Source organism: Telopea speciosissima, chromosome 3 (assembly GCF_018873765.1).
Source record: "Telopea speciosissima isolate NSW1024214 ecotype Mountain lineage chromosome 3, Tspe_v1, whole genome shotgun sequence".
Taxonomy (NCBI): Eukaryota; Viridiplantae; Streptophyta; class Magnoliopsida; order Proteales; family Proteaceae; genus Telopea; species Telopea speciosissima.
Window position 1 is genome coordinate 68,381,377 of NC_057918.1, and position 13,228 is coordinate 68,394,604.

Below are 13,228 nucleotides of genomic sequence, written 5' to 3' on the forward strand. Positions count from 1 at the left end.
GTTAAATTTCAATCACAAATTCAATCAAATACCCACATGTATGTCATGCATCCAATCTGCCACATGGCAGCTATTCGGACCGCCATGAAAAGCTTATCAAGACAGTCCATCCTGGATAACTTCGCCCTTTATTAGGATAAAAAAAAAAAGAAGAAGCAACAGCTGTATAGAAAAGCTACACAAAACATAGCCAAAGAGTGGTAACAAAAGAAACATTGAATGTATCAGTGTATTGACTTGTATAAATTGCATGTCCGTATACATCATGAAACTAATCACGCACAAAATTAAAGAAAAATGATAAATTTCCCCAACCTTAAACTCTTTAAGAGGGGGAGGGGGGAGTCAGCCTAGGAAAATTTTGTATTAGGAGAAACTCCATTACTAACTCTAGAGTCACGTCTGATGGCAATAGACAGGGAATTGTTTCACTGTGGGTGAAGAAAAACTGTCCTCAATTAAACTCTTTACAAAATTTTGGACCTCCATGCCAACAGCCATCCAACATGAACAGGACACCCTCTCCCCCCCCCCCCCCCCATAATGACACATTGGATAATAGGGAGATATCTGTTTACTGTTTTTTTTTTTCCGGAAATATTTGCCAATCAGGGTCATGCATTCATAATATGAACAATAGAAACCCCTGTCCTGAAACATGTATAATTGAATATAGTGATAGGGGCCACGAAGATTTTTTGCAGAAATCAGGAGAAAAAATACCCATAACAAAAAAACATCAACAGACCTCACTTTGGGATGGCCTCAAGATTCGCTTATTAGAGATTGCAACTCCTTCCGAAATGTAGGGATCTTGTCTGCTTCTACAACCATGACAAGTCCTGTCAGACTGTAATTCCTTAGCTGCAATAATTTCCAGAAACAAATTAGCATAATATTGCATCTACCTACATCTCTTCCCTAAGAAAAAAAGCAGCAGAATAAACCACACAAAGTATAGAAATTTGATAACCCAACCAAAAATAATGGCAAGACTAATTGATGTTAATCAAAACATGAAGAAGAAGAGGCCAAAATACTGTTCACATGAACAGTGTCACTGCCCCATATTTGACTTGGTGAGAATATTACTAGAAGATCGTGGGGGCAGAATAGTCTTTTAGTTATTAGAGATTCAGGTCTTTAAGTGATGGGTATATTTGTCTCTTTGGGCCTTAAGTATTTGAAGGCTGCTAGTTAGAATCAATGGAGCTTTGTTCTAAGGTGGGGACCACCAATTAAAGGAGCCGGCAGCATCACTCAACACTCAAGATGGGGCCCACAAGAAGCAATCCATCGGCTGGAGATTTAAAAGATTCTTTTGAAGACTTGAAGATTATATTTAGTGTCTATTTTTGAGTCAATCCTGGTTACTATTTTCATAGTTTCTATTTCCAAGCTTAATTTCTAATTTTCCAGTTTAGCAGTTTCTATTTTCTTTTAACTTGAGGTGCAAGCATAGCCCTCTATATAAAGGCTTTTAGAAGCCTCCCCATGATTTCTATAGTGAATGAAGATTGCTTTTAGTAGATATGATTCCATTCTCAAGTTTTGTATGTGACATGAACGGCTGAAGGAGCCTGGCTGTGAGAGCCTAATCCATCTATCCCCCAACGTTCTACTTTCTATCTTCTCCATCTTCTCTGTCTCTCCATTGATCTCTGAGTGCTGCTCTGCTATTGTGACTGCTTCAACCATTGAAAAGTATACTCGAGTGCTACTGCTGCTGCTCCAGTGCTGTTGCTGCTGCTGTTCTTCAGTAAGGAGGATCGAACCACCTTGTTGCTGGCCTGCTGCTGCCCCTGCTTCCAGCCCTAATCGAACCACCATATCTTGAAGACCTGCACTCTGTTTCCAGCAGGGACTTGAAGGTTGAATCACACCCACAAGGGGCCTACTCGGTCCCAGTTTGAGCCCATTCTGCGGGCTGGTTTGCTCAACAGCCTCATCCTTCTAATTTCATCACCAACTCAGATCTCCTCTGCTGTTCATCAGATCTGAGTCATCTGACTCAAAATTGCAGCAAGGCCTCCTCTCGAAAGGTCCCACACTCGATCCAAGTTAGAGCTCAAGCTGGTGGCTGTGTTTGGCCTGCAGAACTTTACCTGCTATTTTGGTGTTGAAGCTATTTCTCCCAATTCCACCACTGGAATTGTATGAAACTTTCAGAATAGCCTTCCCTCTCTACAAGCTACACTCGATCCCTACTTTGGTGGTATTCTCATGGCTGGTTTGGCTTAGAAACCTAACCTGCTAATTTTGAGTATGTTCTAATTTGGAACTTTTTGTGGGTTTTTGGGGACTAGTAACCTAGTCTTACATTATTTGGTATCAGAACATATCACCTCCTTGTTGGGTTGATGTTAATACAAGGAAGATGAGGTCAGAAGTTCCTTCCTTTGTTGGGCAGAAGGATCTAGTCTTCTTCTTTGATTGGTTGGATTCTCTAGAGGAATATTTTGACTGGTACAACCCAAAGCTTAGGTTTGTTTGCTCCCAATTGACTGGTTATGCTAGAAAATGGTGGAAACTCCATGAAGAGAGACTCATAGCCAGGGGACGTGAACCTAGGACTTAGGAAGAGATGAAGTACGAGTTGAAGAACAAGTACCTACCGGAACATATGCGTAAAAAGCTCTCCCTTCCACAAGATTACCACCAAAAGACAGATACACTTGAAGAGAGTGTGAAGCAACTAATAAACCAAATGGCCTCTTTTGAGCAAATATTTAAAGCCCCATTTGGTTCCCCCCACCCTCCACCTCCAACAGATGCTATCACAGAAGTCGTTGCAGGAAGAGCAACAAGAGAAGGCAAACTCAATTATCATAGCCATTAAATCCATTTCGGAGATGTTGGTGTGTGAACCACAGCTTGATGCTGATTGGGCTGTTGATGCAGCCCTTTTGAAGGAGAAGAGTGTGAAGACACTCTAGATGATAACAATGACAACTATACGCTAATGTTGAAGTTCCAGCAATTTTTGTCGTCATGGAAGAGTCAGCCCTTGATGTTCCAAATGTCTCTTACATTGAATAATTTGAGGCAAGCAAAGTTGAGGCAACGGATAATGTGGGAGTTGAACACGTGGAATTTGTTTCCACCAAAGTACTTTGAAGAACGAACTCCACACATTCTGGATTACATCTGTATCTTCAAGGAGCTGCAAGTATTCTTTCATTCATTTTTGAACTCTCAATAAAATGCTAGGGGCTGGCCCGGGTCCCAGTGAAAAAAAAAAAAAAAAGGAGCTGCAAGTATATTTGTTTAGTCAAAAAATTGATATTCACCACACCAAGCTTACCCCTACCATCTTAAAAATTCGAGGTCGAATTTTTTCTAAGAGGGGGAGAGTTGATGTAAATAAAAACATGAAGAAGAACCCAAAACACTGTTCATGTGAACAGTATCAAAGCCCCATATTTGATTTGGTGAGAATATTACTAGAAGATCGTGGGGGCAGAATAGTCTTTTATTTATTAGAGATTCAAGTCTTTAAGTGACGGGTATATTTGTCTCTTTGGGCCTAAAGTATTTAAAGGCTTCTGGTTAGAATCGATGGAGCTTTATTCTAAGGTGGGGACCACCAATTAAAGGAGCCGGCAGCATCACTCAATACTCAAGATGGGGCCCACAAGAAGCAAGCAATCCATCGGCCGTAGATTTAGAAAATTCTTTTGAAGACTTGAAGATTATATTTAGTTTCTATTTTTTAGTCAATCCTAGTTACTATTTCAAGCTTAGTTTCTATTTTCTTTTAACTTGAGGTGCAAGCATAGCCCTCTATATTTTGTAAAGGCTTTTAGAAGTCTCCCCACGATTTCTATAGTGAATGAAGATTGTTTTTAGCAGATATGATTCCTTTCTCAGGTTTTGTGAGTGACTTGAAATGCTGAAGGAGCCTGGCTGTGAGAGCCTAATCCATCTATCCCCCAACCTTCTATTTTCTATCTTCTCCATCTTCTCTGTCTCTCCATCGATCTCTGAGTACTACTCTGCTATTGTGACTGCTTCAACCATTGAGGAGGATACTCGAGTGCTGCTGCTCCAGTGCTGTTGCTGCTGCTGTTCCTCAGTAAGGAGCATCAAACCACCTTGTTGTTGGCCTGTTGCTGCCCCTGCTTCCAGCCCCAATCAAACCACCATATCTTGAAGACCTGCACTCTGTTTCCAGCACAATTTTGAAGGTTGAATCACACCCACAAGGGACCTACTTGATCGCAGTTTGAGCCCATTCTGTGAGCTGGTTTGCTCAAACAGTCTTAACCTTCTAATTTCATCACCAAGTCAGATCTCCTCTGCTGTTCATCAGATCTGACTCAAAATTGCAGCAAGGCCTCCTCTCCAAAGGTCCCACACTTGATCCAAGTTAGAGCTCAAACAGGTGGCTGGTTTGGCCTGCATTGCTTTACCAGCTATTCTGGTGTTGAAGTTATTTCTCCCAATCCCACCACTGGAATTGTATGAAACTTTCAGCATAACCTTCCCTTTCTACAAGCTACACTCGATCCCTACTTTGGTTCGTATTCTCATGGCTGGTTTGGCTTAGAACTCTAACCTGCTAATTTTGAATTTGTTGCTAATTTGATTTTTGTGGGTTTTTTGGGACTAGTAACCTAGTCTTACATTACTAATTGCATGAGCAAAAGCAGCAGGTGTGAACAATAAAACAGAAAATAGAATCTACATAAGAGAATAACAGAAATCGTAGGTTTCATGCAGTGTGGAACACTGTAAAGGAAGCTAAGCAGACAAGAAGAAGAAAAATATAAATCCATTACGACAAATAGCAGGCAATTAACATGGAAAATAATCTACATTAATAAAAACATTTCAGTTTCTAAAGACAGCTTTAGCAAGATAATCACGAAAGTTCAAAAGACTACTAGACACCTCATGCATAGCCAGCTGCTGCGTCCGAAGAGGATAACTAAAGGACCATGAGCTTAGCTGAAAAAAGTTTTGAAGTACCAAGAAGTAAGTTTGCAGAACAGAATATGATGTAGAAGCATAATACAAATAATACCTTATATCTATTGAATCAAAACCAAGAAGAGAAAAAATAACACCTTATACCTATTGAATCAAAACCAAGAAGAGAAAAAAGAAAAAGCACCTTATGAAAAATCTCATCTTCTGGCTTAATATATATCATTGGTTCATCACTGCAATGTCTTGATGTACCCTTCTGTTGGTTGGCACTCTTATGCCATCATTTAGCAGAGAAGGAGCAAAATGAGAAGAAAATTGTCAAAACTGATTGGAAAATTAAAAGCATAGAACCACAACAACCAGGAAAAAAATATCTACACCGAATAATTCAAGAAGATAAACTAAGAAAAATATATTCTGTTAGCTGGCATTCCTATTCTATCACATCATACCTTGTAGATTCTAGTTAACACTAAATAAAACTTAAAGCGGAAGGAATCCCGGAGCTCCTCCGTTGGCTTCAAGAAATAGAATAACCAAAGATAAATGTTTTATGGAAGTCATTTCAATTAACATCCACAAAAAGAGAAATTTCTCCCAAGATCAACCCAACACATTACAAGTTACAGTATCATCTGACCTCATCTTCTGTTGCCCATGAGACTTCATCAAAAAGGGCATCATAGAGTGGAGGCAAAAGTTGAGGAGGAAGATTCACCACACGCTGGGAAACCAATAGCCCCACATTTGATGCTTCTTCTCCCAAAATCAATCGAAGTTTACCCAATACATTCTTCTCTTGGCATACTTCAAGCAAGTACTCCTTGAGCTCCATAAAACACCTATTATCCTGCTAGAATAAGCAAGACAGTTTCTGAACCAGTTTAGAAATGCAAAAGAATATTAGCATCACAAATAATATAGATCTGAAAAGGATGCTGAATGCCTTGTATTGCCCCAAATTAAGGGCAGTAACAACAGAGAATAGCCCATCATCTTCTGCATCCTCTAACTTAACCACTGTCCCTACTGTGGTTTGTGCCAGTATCAAGTCTACAAATCCTCTCAAATCCCACTGCTTGTTGTCAAGGTAGGTCTGTAGCAAGATCTTCACTCCATGAAAGTCATTAGGTTTCGGATCAAAGAAAGCAAAATCGGCTTTGATGGTTTCCTTCAGAAGATACACACTAGAATAAGAACAAGACGAAACATGCACTTATTCACCCAAAAAAAAAAAAGACGAAACATGCACCAAGTAACAAGAAAAATGTGATTGACGGTGGAATTTTAAATACATATAAAAAAAGGGGCTTACATTATGCCCTTCTTCATCTGAAGATTCAGATGCTCCTGCCTCCTCCTTCAAAGAGTGCTTCGTGAAATGGTCATCTAGAGGTATCAATTTGACAAAGACCATAAAAACTCCATCAAAAATTGATGATAACCATGACAATCTTAGGAAATACCATAAACATGACAAATCTTACCGAACAGATATAGGCAGACACCATCAAAACAATATATAAAAGATTTGTTTCTACCATGATACCTGAGGATTTGGAGATAACTTTATCCTGGAACTTGGGGTTATGGGTTTGACGCTTGTGCTTGAAGTTAGAGGCAACTTGAGCAACAGAACGAGCAAACGCAGAGAAAGCAAAAGGATGCGGTTTCAGGAAACGGTGGCGTTTTGTCGGTCTTCGAGTCATAGCTTCTTCTCTTAGGGTAAAATGAATAAGATCTGGGGCAAAGTATATGATAATGAAGAATTTTTATACACATCAAGCCATTTTAACAAGTGCATTTAATGATATTCAACCTTAAAAAAAGTAAAAAGGTTTGGGGTTTTTTTTTTTTGGGGGGGGGGGGGAGGGTTGGAGGGATTTGGGTCCTCTGTAGCGTGACAGGGAGTGCAACTGCCTGTAGTGCTTGGGCACGCAGCCCAACACAACGCAGGGTTGGGGGGGATCAAAAACTATTCAGAATGGTATACATGGCATACAAACAATTCATGAAACACGTATGATAATTTAACAGCAATTTAACATTTTTCATATAGCCAGAAAAAAAAAAAGGGAAAAGGAGAAGTTCTCACAGAAAAGCACTACCAGATTTCAAAGAATTATAGAAAACAGGGACAACCAATTATGAGGGGGGGATAAAAAACATGGGATGCCAGATTGACAGGGAAAAGATAAAAAGAACAAAATTGAAACTTCAAAGTACAAAAAAAGAATTTAAACAAATAAACAGTACAGATAAAAAGAGAATGACAAAGATATAAGGTAACATGATTAAGAGAAAGCAGAAGTAGCCTAAAACAATTAAGAGAACAAAGTAATCAGGGGAAAAATGTTCAGTTTAGACATCAACACAGCAAAAACATACTTCATATACTCAAATTGGCACACCAGTAGACTCTCAAACCTAGACATGTCCCATTCTGTTTAGCCTAGATCAGCAGGCTGGCCTGTTCTACTTTCCCAAATCTATGACCATTATTAACCATCATAATAGTTGCAATAGATATTATCCTTGAGGCTACTTTTTGAGCCCTCATTATATTTTATTAGTATATTTCCTATCATAAAACTTTGTAAAATCACTTTTTTTGGTCCAAAAATCATATTAGTATTTATCTATTGTTGCTAATTTTACTCCTGGTCCAAAATCCAAGAAAATAATAATAATAATAATAAGATAATGAACAAAATAAAAGTTATAAAGAAATATATTCATAAAAAAAATAAAGCAATAAACTAAAAATCATAATAACATATGATTAAGGAGCAGAATTATAAAGCATATAAATATGTAAGTATGTAATATCCTATTCTTACCTCTATGATGCCAAAACGAGTTCATACACGTCCCCCATGATATTTCAATTTTCAACCCCCTATCAGTCAATACATACAATATAAGTGAGTAACACTTTAATAATCCCATTGTTCCTCAGTAGCTCAGTGGTAGAGCATTTGGCTGTTAACCAACAAGTCGTGGATTCAAATCCTACATGAGGAGATTTAGTTCATTTTCTCCGTTTGTTTCGGTATAAAATAGCTGATAATGAAAATTTTACCGTAAAATTAAATTCCAATGTTTGTTTTGAACTTTGTAAATGATGAATTTTGGGGAATAATGGCTTGTGTCTAGAATGACATTAGCCATGCTTTATTTATAATAGAATAGAATGAGTACAAGTACAATAATACCCATAAGGACAAATCTACCCTTATACCCATATTCAACACTCCCCTCAAGTTGGTACATAGATGTCACACATGCCCAACTTGCAATAGGATGAAATACCTTACTACTAAGACCCTTATACCCATATTCAACATTCCCTTCAAGTTGGTGCATAGATGTCACACATGCCTAACTTGCAATAGGATGAAATACCTTACTACTAAGACCCTTAGTAAAAACATCAGCTATTTGATCACCAGGCTTGACAAATGGAACACAAATAACACCCTGCTCGAGTTTTTCCTTGATAAAATGACGGTCAATCTCTACATGCTTTGTCTTATCATGCTGAACTAGATTATGAGCAATGCTAATGGCTGATTTACTGTCACAATACAGAATCACAGGAAGTTGAACGGCAACACCAAGATCATGAAGAAGATTATAAAACCACAACAATTCACAAATGCCATGGGCCATAGCTCGAAACTCTGCTTCAGCACTTGATCTAGCAACCACAGCTTGTTTCTTGCTATGCCAAGTGACAAGATTGCCACCAACAAAGGTACAATATCCCGATATAGACCTCCTGTCATCAAGAGAACCAGCCCAATCCGGTTCTGTAAAGGCCTCAACACACATGTGATCATGAGGAGAGAAAAACACACTTTTTCCTAGAGGCAAATTCAGGTACCGCAGGATGCGAAACACACCCTCCAAGTATGTGGAATAGGGATCATGCATGTACTAACTAATCAAACTCACAGCATAGGCTATGTCTAGCCAAGTATGTGACAGATAAATCAACCACCCGACCAATCCCTAATATCCACCTTTATCAACCAGTTCACCATTCTTACTCTTTGAGATGGGCATTAGCTTCAAGGGGTGTATCTGTAGGTTTGCACACCAGCATCCCAGTCTCATATATGAGATCAAGAGTATATTTCCTTTGAGAGAGGAAGATACCCTGTATGGAGCGAGCAACTTCAATACCAAAGAAGTATCGTAGTTTTCTCAAGTCTTTAATCTCAACATATACGATAAGAACAGTAATGTGATCACCATCATAGATTTCTCTGTGGGAAGTGATAGTGGATGAAGGAGGATCATCTTCAAGAAAGTATAAATCACCATGCACTCTACCACTGCCAATAGTTTTCCCCATCACCAAGTCCTGAAAAACACAGTGGGATGGAAAAAATGTGACTTTACAATTCAAGACCCTAGTAAGACTACTAATGGAAAGGATATTAGTAGTAAAATTGGGAACATGTAACACAAAGCATAAAAATAACGAAGAACTGAATAGAACCTTTCCCTAACATAATGGAGATGGAACCATCAGCCACTCAGACTCTATCTTTAACTAAACATGAAGAATACTAAAAAAATTTGACTGGAAGACTCGATCATTAGGTCAATTGCACTTGAGTCGATTATCCAAGGGACAAATACAACTGAGGCACAATGACCACCAAAAGAAATACCTATCAGTGGTGGCATGATCACCCAAGCAGGTAAAACCTTACCAATACTACGAACTAGAACCAGTATATAAAGTTGATCTCTCCCGTGAGACGGGCTGCAGCATCGCGGTACGACGATTATCTTCCATTTGAACCATGGAATATGATTGCTCCAAGGACAAAAGGGAACACAGCTAAGGACATGGGCATGAATCTGATCATACTCCACATTCAAGCCGGCTAAGAAATCATACACCCAGAGCTTGTCTTCACGCTTCTTGAAGTTCATGGCATCCGTGGAGCAGGTTGCCTGGAAGTCCTCATAAAAGTCTAACTTCAACCACAGCCCACGTAACTCATAGTTATATTGAGATAACGTCATCTCTTTTTGTTTGGTATCATGAATTTTCTTCCACAACTCATAGACCTGAGCATCATTCCCAACCTGAGAATAGCTTTGGCTGCTTTCCAAATCTTTGCAGCAGTATCTAACAAAAAATAATCCCATGCAATATTGAGGTGCATAGAATTAATAAGAAACGACATCACCAAGGAGTTGTCCGAACTCCATTTTTTCTGAGATGGACCAGCAGTAGTAGGCTTCTCAGCTTCACTTGTAAGATACCCGGCAAACCCTCGGGAATCGATAGACAGGAAACAAGAACGAGACCACATCAAATAATTGTTCCCATCCAACTTGATAGAGCTAACAGGGAACGAAGGAAAATCACCATGAGTCTCATGACTCATTCAATCAATTCCAGTTGATGAAGTAATAATATCCGACATGACTGCTGATCCCAGATGAATTGCAAACGGAGAGAAAAAATATCTCTAGTACATGTTACAATGACTGCAACAACCAATCTTCGTAACAATCAAATCACCAAGAACAAGGGCTCTCAAGCCATATAGATCCAGGCCAAAGAGCACAAAAGATGCAAAAGGCCCTTAGTGGAGAAAAATCACCACCAAGGGTGATAGAGGTGGTTCAGCTCGATGAGAAGAGGGGCCGAGAGAGAAGGAGGTAAGAGTGAAGCGAGAGGAAGAGAGACGAGAGTAGGGGCGAGAGAGAGAGAGAAACGAGAGAGAGGGTGAGGGTGGAGGACATTGCTAGAGGTGTGGCAGCTCCACAGTGGTATTAGGGTTTGGATCCCAAGGTGGATCCTTGCTCTGATACCATGATGCTTTTTGGGGATTAATGGCTTGTCTAGAATGACAGCAGCCATGCTTAATTTGTAATAGAATAGAATAAGTACAAGTACAGCAATGCCCCTAAGGACAAATCTACCCTTATATCCATATTACAACAGTAAATTTGTTTCGAATAAAATTTTACTAGAACCCATGCGTTTACCGGAAAAGGCCTTGGAAAATTTTACTCTCAAATTTGTGTGTAAAATCTTTCCTCTTCCTCTTGAAAATAGAGTTCTCATCTCATCATTCACGATTGAACTTTCACAAGTTCTTTCCTCCACTCCTCGATGTCACAATGTTTTCAAGCTCTGTAACAAATGAACCAGATCTTTGTTTTTGCACTCCTAAATTTGTTGTTACAAAGTTTCCTGGCGATTCACTATAACGACAAGGCGTGGCACATCTACTAGTATCTACAAAAAAATTTCTTTGTAAGGAATAATCTCAACGGTAGCGGAAGATAAATCATCTAGGAGGAACTAAAGCATCAAGCACTCGACGTTTTCGGCCAAGCGGCTCTACTAAGTCCTAAAGGACAGATTACTGTAGCGAGAGGACTGGGGGACTAGAGGGATTTCGCCGGCCCAAGGGAGGAGGGTTTCAAGAACGGAGAAGATAGTGGTTAGGGTTTGGGATTGTTGGCAGGGATCAGAGAACTTATGGCCACAGATGGACTTACTAAAGGCAATGACGAAGCCGAGGAAGTTCTTGCCAGAGTCTGAGTCCTGGTGATGCAGATTCATCACCACATAGGCCTTGTTTCATTGGGAATAAGGCTAGGGTTGGGTTACATACATGTTGGGCCTTTGATCCCATGGGTTTCTAATGTAATAGGCCACTTTTATGGGCCTAAAATATGGGTATATAGGTTGCATACGGGATTAGCCCAATACTTAGTTTATTTTTATGTTTTTTAATTGAACTGGTTCAAATATGTTGCATCCAATTGGTTCATGTGACTTGATTAAGTGGTCATGTGACAACTTACGTGGTCATGTGATGTAGGTTGGGCTGGATTAGGACTCTATAAGTCCAGCCATGTTTTGAGTCTATTTCTTTTAGTATTTTAGTTTCCTAGTTAGTTTAAGTTGCCTAATAGGTTAAGGATTGGGTTAGGCCTTTCCTTTTTAGTATCTAAGTCTATTTTTGAGTCTTCTATATAAGTTTGTAAGGGAGGCCAGCATTGTACACGAATTTGATTAATAAAAATTAGCTTTATGCTTGCTGCCATTGCTGCTGCTCTTTGTGAGTGTATATCCTTGTGGATCTCAAGGTGGTGAAGGGTAGGTGGACTCCTGCGACTCCTTGCATTATGAAGATCAGGAGGTTCTCTCAAGTCATCAAGTTGTTGCCATTGTCTTGCAATACAGTGAGTTTAAACCTGTTTTCTTATTTTAAACCTTCTTCTATCATCCTTCATCGTCCCTTAGACCTAATCCACAGTCCCCTCCATCCATCAAACCCTCATCTCCATTAAACCTGCAACTCCTACTTCAACTAGGACTCCCTTATAACTACAAATCTGGCCATCAATTTCGGACCATACTTCCAGCCTATATCCCCCCACACCTCTCCCTACACTCGACCTTAAACCCAGTCCATAATCCCCACTATATCCCCTCCATTCCTCCACTCCATTAAACCCAAAACCTGCAACTCAATTCTGTCCAGAATTGCAGAATTTTAAAACCTTCCCAAATCCAATTATTTTTATCCCATAATAACCCCCTAGACCTGCATATTAAAGCCATATAAGACACATTCCCATATTCCCATCCTAACCCTAGGAATTGACCTAAATCCTAGTACTGTCCATTCGAACCAGCAGCCCCTTTTGTTATTTGATCCTGTTGTTTAGCTCCTAGTAGGTTTCTTACCTATCTAGGACTACATTACCTTAGAAGAAGCGGATGTCGTCAGGGGAGTGGATCTTCTTGATGGGGGGGGGGGGGTTCGAAAAGGTAAGGAGGGAAGATGGTGGGGACCTTCTTATGAAGATTCATCACCAAAATAGGCTTGTTTTATTAGGAATAAGTCTAGGGTTAGGTATATGTTGGGCCTTTGGTCCCATGGGTTTTCTATGTAATAGGCCACTTTTATGGGTCTAAAATATGGGTAATTAGGTTGCATACGGGATTAGTTGTTTTAGTTTTATTTTGGTGTTTTGTTCATAAATTGAACTAGTTCAACCAATGGTTCAATTTAAGTGACTTTAGTAATTTTCTTTTAAGTGTTTAGTGGGGCTGGATTAGGACTCTGTTTTGAGTCTATTTCAGTTTCTTAGTGAGTCTAAGTTACCTAATAGGTTAAGGATTGGGTTAGGCCTTTCCTTTTAAGTGCAGGAGTCTATTTTTGAGTCTTTTATATAAGGTTGTAAGGGGGCAAGTATTGGATACAAATTTTGATATTAATGAAAAGCTTCTACTGCTCTTCTTCTC

General features: G+C 39.4%; 1 protein-coding gene across 2 annotated transcripts; it reads right to left on the bottom strand.

Annotated features, from left to right (window-relative positions):
- Positions 1 to 690: 690 nt before the first annotated feature.
- On the bottom strand, positions 691 to 6,687 carry LOC122657045 (protein BCCIP homolog). Of its 2 annotated transcripts, none has more exons than XM_043851797.1 (8): positions 6,482 to 6,687; positions 6,248 to 6,321; positions 5,879 to 6,103; positions 5,573 to 5,782; positions 5,385 to 5,450; positions 5,117 to 5,203; positions 4,894 to 4,950; positions 691 to 864 (listed from the first exon to the last, which is right to left on the bottom strand). In XM_043851797.1, exons 1-8 carry the CDS (start codon positions 6,639 to 6,641, stop codon positions 766 to 768), a joined length of 978 nt encoding a protein of 325 aa, XP_043707732.1. In that variant the 5' UTR covers positions 6,642 to 6,687; the 3' UTR covers positions 691 to 765. The 2 variants fall into 2 exon arrangements, with proteins under 2 accessions (XP_043707732.1, XP_043707731.1); XM_043851796.1 differs by having other exon boundaries at positions 5,117 to 5,209.
- Between the last annotated feature and the right edge of the window lie 6,541 nt (positions 6,688 to 13,228).